Source organism: Coenobita brevimanus, chromosome 57, assembly GCF_032717465.1.
Source record: "Coenobita brevimanus isolate Jiangsu-jjx chromosome 57, ASM3271746v2, whole genome shotgun sequence".
Classification (NCBI taxonomy): domain Eukaryota; kingdom Metazoa; phylum Arthropoda; class Malacostraca; order Decapoda; family Coenobitidae; genus Coenobita; species Coenobita brevimanus.
Window position 1 is genome coordinate 22462690 of NC_137010.1, and position 7672 is coordinate 22470361.

General features: G+C 46.4%; 1 protein-coding gene across 1 annotated transcript in view; it reads right to left on the minus strand.

The window, feature by feature from the left end:
• The window catches only part of LOC145401925 (uncharacterized), a 443277-nt gene extending 435976 nt beyond the window's left edge, over positions 1-7301 (minus strand). The window contains exon 1 of the mRNA XM_080274030.1: positions 5943-7301. Within this exon, the coding sequence (XP_080130156.1) occupies positions 5943-7301 (1359 nt within the window). The remainder of the gene's footprint in view (positions 1-5942) is intronic.
• Positions 7302-7672: the final 371 nt, after the last annotated feature.

Here is a 7672-nt window from a genome sequence, read left to right on the forward strand (position 1 = left end):
CTCCCAAGTTTGCTGAAGTCGACCGCTCCATGTTAATTTGGTATCGACAGCAACGTGCTGCTGGTGTGATGGTACATGGTACGGAGCTGAAGGCAGCTGCTGAGAAGTTCGCAAGGCTTCACGATGCCCTAGACCTCAAGGCATCCGAGGGTTGGCTCTTCGTGTTCAAGTTACAACATGGCCTTACCAACCGTAAAGTCTCATGGCGAAGCTTTGGACGCTAACGAGGATGGAGTAGAGGAGTTTCGGCACAAGGTGAAGGGCTTGATCAACAGGGAGGGCCTCGCTCTCGGTCAAGTCTACAACACTGACGAAACTGGTTTATTCTATCACTCTTGGCCTACGAACACTCTAGCCGAGGAGACAGAGAAGCGTGTACCTGGCCGCAAGCTCTCCAAGCAAAGGCTATCTGCTTTGTGTTGTGCAAATGCTAACGGCATGCACTGGCTTCAGCCTGTTATTGTTGGCCGTGCAAAGCAGCCTCGGTGTCTTCGTGGGGTGATGGATGTCCTTCCTGTCATTTGGTACCATTCCTTGAAGGCATGGTTCACAGCCCAGATCTTCAAAGACTGGTTCCACCGCCATTTCGTCAACGAGGTCATACCTTACCAGACGGAGAAACTGGGAATCCCACGCGACCAGGTAAAGGCCCTCCTTCTCCTCGACAATGCACCTGCCCACCCGTGCGACAAGGACTTGGTGGCTGAGAATGGCCGCATTAGGTGCATGTTTCTACCTAATACGACTGCTCTCATCCAACCAATGGACCAAGGAGTGATCGTGGCAACGAAGCGGCTATACTGACAGAAGTTCCTGGATGAGGTGATGGTTGTTCTCGAGGATGAGGACGAGCGCAGGGAGGGACGGGACACGCGAGGCCAGCGGACTTTGGAAAACCTTCGCCGCTACAACATCAAGTCTGCCATTTACAACTGGGCCAGTGCATGGAAGAAAATCCCTGTCAAGACTCTAGAAAATGGTTGGTCTCATCTGCTTCTCGGAATGGATGTGGAGCACGATTTCCTAGTTTCGACGTGGATGACTTCCATGCACGTCTACGTGCGCATGGGGACGAAGTTGATGTGGACTAAGTGCGTGAGTGGTTGGATGACGACGAGGGCGATCCTGGGTATCAGACCCTGTCTGATACTGAGATCGCATCTTCAGTTGCAGGTGTCAGTACCCAGCTTGAAGATTCCGACAAGGACGGCGACGATGATGCAGACTCCTCTCAGCATGACACTACTCCAGCCATCCACAAGCTGAGCGCGCTCCAGGAACACCTAGAGTTCGTTCTGGACTACCTAGAACACCCAGACTGTGACAGGGAGATGGAGCCCTTGGGACTTGTGGAGGAAGTGCATGCTTTCAGGCAGAGCATCATAAATCATCAGAATCATCGTTCCTTCCATCAATCAACGATTGACAGCTTTTTCAGGCCCATGACCCCCACCGTGCCCAGCCCTGGCTCCACTCCGTTGCCTCCCCAAGACAGGCCCTCATGCTCCGAGCCACAGCCCAGCACATCAGCCACGGTGGAGTCACCGCTCGACATGAGTCGAAAACTACACACCAATTTCAGATGATACAAGATGAGGAAGTGGCTGAATCGGTAGAGAGGCGGCCTGCAGTCCTAACGGACCCAGGATTGAATTCCAGCTGAGGCTGGGAACAGTTTAACTCGAGGCGTCCCGTCAACGTATGGGTACGTTGCAACATTTTGCATTTGCCAGTCACGTTGACGTACTGGTACGCTGAGCAATTGCAAGATTCATAATTTGCACAATTTTCAATTTTAATGCGTGATTTTTCGTACGTATACACGGGACACCTTCCTCTATTCCTCTACAAGATGCCAAGCAGGGACAATGCATTACACCGCATAACCTTCCACCCCCCCTGCACGCCACTGTCTCGGCAATTCATCTGTTACCAGTGACCTGGCCAATAAAGACATTCAGGGCCAGAGTGATTCCCCAATCGATGACAATGTGGAGGACAAAGTTTACATAGCATCAGAGGAAAAAACAGTCAGAAATGATGATCAGATAATGTGGCAAAAAAAGGTCAGGTATGGTGATGAGTTAGTGAGTGAAACAATGCTTATAATGCCTATATTACTGTTTGAAAACCAATATACTCTCGTACTACATATAAATTCGTACCAAGTAAATAAATAAATACCGTTTATGAGTGGTGTGAAATAGTTACCCTCCCATAGAACTCGTTTTCTTTGGTGCCAGCCTGTTAGAAAACCCAGTAAGGTAAGGAGGTACTGCTACATGGATCGAGTATTTTAAACCTCAGGTGAGCGATTTCTCTATGAATTTTCGATGTTTCTCACCAAAAGCGGAGGTTTTAGCCAAAAAAATTTTTTCGAAAATACCTTGGGATTGGGGGATGTTGGAGGTGAGAAATTGCTCAGAACGTGACGGGTTAAGGATCTGAAATTCATAAAGGCAGACTTTACTAATCTACCAGAAGACCCGCCGGCATGTCGTAAAAATACTCCCACTAATACCATTACACTAGTCAGTATGAGACAGCCCTAGCATGTATTCGACATGGAAGGTGAGTGTTAATGCAAAACTGGTGACATATGGCGGTGTGTAGGAGGACCTACTGGGCCCTGGGATAGGCCCTGAAGCCTTTGCCCAGAGTTAAAAAAAGAAAAAGAAAAAAAAATAAGCATATAGCACACATTTTTACACATTCTTACACCTATCAACCAGACAAAATCTTCCACAGGTATACCACTAATGTTTAATAATATTCAGCTTAATTCTGCATCATCCTTGAACATGCTTGGGGTTTCATTTCCTCGGGACTTATCTTGGAAAGATCATATTACATCTCTTGTAAAATCTGCCTCCAAGAGATTAGGTGTGCTAAGCCGACTCCGTTCTTTCTTTAACCCTGCACAATTGTTGACTCTATACAGGGGTTTTATCCGCCCCTGTGTGGAGTACAACTCTCATGTGTGGGGAGGCTCCCAACATACAGCTCTTCTCAATAGGGTGGAGTCAAAGGCTTTTCATCTCATTAACTCTCCTCCTCTTACTAACGCCCTTCAACCACTGTCTCTTTGCCGCACTGTTGCATCTTTATCTCTTTTCTATCGCTACTTCAATGGTCACTGCTCCTCTGAACTGCCTGCATGCATTCCTCCACCTTTACGACAGGCACATAGCACCCATCTAGCAGGAAACTCTCATCCTTTTTCTGTCCAACTCTCTAATGCAAGAGTTAACCGTTACTCCCAGTCCTTCATTTATGCAACAGGTCAACTCTGGAACTGTCTCCCTCTGTCTGTATTTCCTGCTGCCTATGATCTCCAGTCTTTCAAACGCAGTGTGTCCAGGCATCTCGAAATGAATGGATCTTGAATTTGGCTCTCTATTGTATTTTGTTTTTTTTCTTGGAGGGAACTGTTAGTGCGGGCTCATGGCCTTCTGTTCCTTCTTCCTCGCATAAAAAAAAAATTCTATCGATCTATCTATCATCCAATCCTACATTGCCCCATGAGGAGCGTAGGAGCCAAGGGCTGGGCAGTTGGTCCTGACATTTAAGATGAGAGTGACCAGCCTCACTCATCCCTGAGTGGCATTACACAAGCAATCAACTCCAACCACCCCTTGGATATAAACCTTCACCAGCTCAATCCGATTGGAGTGCAATACTGTACTTACCCACTAAAAAAACCACCAGGCGCCAAAATTTGGTTATATGGTTACCATCCAGCATAGTAAATGGTTTCCTGGTGTACAGCAAACCATTTGGCTTGTCACTCAGTGTAGAGTCACCCACAGGTAGAAGGAAGAAAAAAGAATGAACGAAAGAAAGACAGAAGAGTGAGAATAAAGTTGCCCATAGGCAGAAGGACAAGGAAAGAATGAACGAAAGGAAGACAGAAGAGGATGGAAGGAAAGAGGGATGGAGGAAAATAAATAAAATTTACTAAAGCACATTTACCCAGCTGACTAAGTGACATGGTGTGATGTGGCTAGCATGAGACTAAAACCCAAAGTTGGCACTATACAGCAGCCCCCATCATAATCATGCTACGCCAGCTAATTGGTGCATTATTTAAAACGACCTTGTACACCCACTGATAGGGCAGCCTCCTGGGCCACTACTTCCAGGCTTTGGTCACCTCTCTACTGAGCAGAAGTGGAAGCCTGGGAACCATAATACCCTGAACCCTCTGGCACAGAGCCGAGCCCCATCCCATCCCAGTCCCCAAAATTACACAGGTGGAGCCCGCACAACGCTTCCCTCAGGCCCAACACTAGGTAGCAGGGTCAAAGTTTTCTGGCCGTATGCCTTTGCTGGCATCAACCTATGATGCTGTGGGTTATGTTGTGTGGTATGTAAATTGCAAGGAGATTAGTGAATGAGACAGTTAGAGAAAAGTGTCTGGGAGAGTATGCTGGCCTACTCTCCATGTTAGTGTAACACTAAAAAAGATCAGCAAAGGGGGATGGTCAGGATATCAGCAAAAGATTAAGCAGACTGAAGAACTGACATAAAGTAGTCTAACCATGGCTAGCACTGCAAAAGACTTAAACCCCTAAAGCCCTACGTCCAACAATTGTTGGTTTCTGAACTTGGTACGTGAAGTCCTAAGGCTGATGACTGTCGAGATGTTACAAAAAACTGAAGAGCTGTAACCCCTGCCTCCTTTATGACATAAATGATACCTAGCCAATGGAAACTATGAGATGAGGTGGTGGCAGGCATGATCCAGCCCCCTCCCCGAGTGTGGGGAGGGACTCCCCCCTCCACGCCATCTCTCCACCTCCCTCTGCCCTGTTGGATCCGGACCTCTGTGTCCCCTCCCACCCAAACTACCCCTCATACCCCCTCTAGACCATATTAGCCGTGTGTGGCAGGCATATTCCCTCTCTTTCCCTCCCCTCCTGATGCCCCCCCACACTCTCTCCACCTCCCTATTCCCCTTTATGATGTCCCATTCTTACTCATAGTGAGGAGTGATTTTTTTTAATTTTTGATGGTCAACAGTGCAGTAACCATTACACATATGAGAGACAAATACACATTTTCTGGTGTGTAAAATCAAGCTCTTCAAATCCTGAAGACAAAAATATACTTTGGTGTATTTTTTTTTTTTTTTTTTTTTTTTTTAACTCTATATGCTAGGGGTAACAATTTTTATTTTTGATGTTCTTTGACAGTCGATTGTGTGGTAACCACTAGCAAAATGAGAGTGAAATATACATTTTCTGGTGTGTAAAATGAAGCACGTGAAATCTGTGAGACCAAAATTTACCATGATGAAATTTTAAAAATTGGATCCTTTTCGTGGTTTTGGGGGTTGGCAGGGTCAACAAATTGCAGTTTTCAAGGGATAAAATTCTAAAAATTAATACGATACGTAGGAACCAGACGTGAGTAAAAGGAAAAAACACAAAAGCAAAACTTCATTACTGCACGCAGTAAAAATAGGTCACATCTCCATTCACTCATCAATCAACCCTATGATCCATACTGGCATGGTAAAGCTCTAATACTGCAAATTAAGGTGTTGATGTGAGTTAAGGGGAGTTAATGGAGAAAAAAGATTGAACGGACAGCTTCAGAAACCTATTATCAGCAACCTTCACACAAACCACTGAATACCTGCAACTTTTCATGTTACACACCTAGGGCCACATTCTCATGGGATTAAGATGATCCCTATCCTCTTCCTTGGCAACAGATTTTATACAACATTTTCTTGTAAATTAAAATAATGAGGATACCAGTACTAATAATAATTACAATGATAACTTATCCTTGCCTAGCACCGGGCTTCTACGCTTCTCTTGGGGCAACATAGGATTGGATGATGGATGGATGGATAATTTATGATGATAAGGATAACAATGATGACAATGATAATACTGATCAAAATGAAGATAACGGTTTTAAACATTACTCACCATAGTCTCAACATGACTAAGCAGGTATGTCCATCCATTAAAATCATATGGGTTGTCCCTCACAAACTGCCAGTAGTGATGAAGTATGGACCACGAAGTCTCACTCTGTGCTTGCTTCTCCCTTGCATGCTGTTCCTCTTCCTTTTTCTTCTCATCATCCAGTTTCTTTGTCTCCTCACTTGTTTTGTACTCTTTTGTGATCTTGGCCACTTGTGAGGCTGAAAGAGGTTTCTTAGCTTGTGCATCCTTCCCTTGGAGCTCATCATAATAACGTTCAGTCTCCTTCTCAAGTGTGGAAGGGTCTGTGCATTCCACTGGTTGTGTTGGGGTGAAGGATGTTTGTATGTTGTCTGATCCTTGCTCATGATACACCTGGCAATTGCTATGTGGTTGAATATGGTTTGAAGGTTGACTGACATGTGACTGGGTTGAAGCTGGAGGCTGACTATGGTGGTTTAGGGACTGTGAGTGGTTAGCATTGCTGCTTGGGTGAATGTTAAGACTGGCAATCTGATTATGATGTTGATTTACATTACGTGGTGGCTGGCTAGTAATATCTGGAGGGGGATGCCTGAAACTGGAAACAAACTGATCAACTTCAGAGGGTGTGTGGACAAAACTACATGTCTGAATGTCACTGGAGCACTGTGGGGGAACATTACTTGTCTGCTGGTGGAACTGGGGTTTGTTTACATTATCTGCCTCTTGGTTGGCCCATCGTCTCACTTCCTCGTCTTTCCTATACTCGGCTCTTCCTCCTTCTGCACGGTGTCTCTCCTGCCAGTGCCGTTCTTCCTGATTTCTGTGGCGCTCCTCTTGCCTTCTCCTGTCCTCTTCCCACCTCATCCTCTCCTCATCTTTATGCATCTCCTCTATTCCTTGCCCACCCTCGTGTCTTTGCATCTCCTCCCATCTCCGCATATCAATGATCCTCTGAGCTTCCTCCCAGTGCCTCTCTTCCTCTTCTCGCACATCTCTCTCCTCCGGCCTCTGTCTCTCCTCTCCTCGCATATACCTCTCATCTTCTCTTATATGCCGTTCTTCCCACCTCCTCTCTCCATCCCTGTTCAACCCTTCATCTGGCCTCCCTCTCCCATGATCATCTGAGTGCGTGCCTCCCTCAGCAGCATGTTTATTTATGACAAAGGAGTGCTCCAGGTGAGGGATACCACGGAGGACTAATGGGGGTTCAACCTGAGTGACCTTCTTTTCCCCGCCCCTCTCTGGCTTATCCCGTCTGCCTCGCCCCCAGCTGCCACGTGGGTTGGGTATCACAACATCATGGTGGTAGCCTCGCCGCGTGTATGCCTCGTCCTCTCGCTCTCGTCCCTTCCTACAAGTAAAACAACACAATAGCATATACTGTACATTATAAAGTAAAATATCATGTACACTGTAAATTCTATCTATCTATCTATTGCCAGATGCCTCAATCCCATTTGGGGTGGCCACAAACAAATCGCCTCCAAGTCGCCCTGTCCCCCGTCATTTCACTGCCCTGCTCCCAACTCACACACCTCTCTCTCATATACCTCTCCACCCCATCCCTTCATCTCATCCTCGGCTTCCTCCTCCCTCTTCCCCCCTCCACCTCACTCACATACACTCTCTTCGTCAGTCTTTCACCCTCCATCCTCTCCACATGGCCAAACCACCTCAGTGTCTTCCTCATAACGCTTCCTATCACATCCACATCCACACCACAACACTCCTTTATATCCTCATTCGTC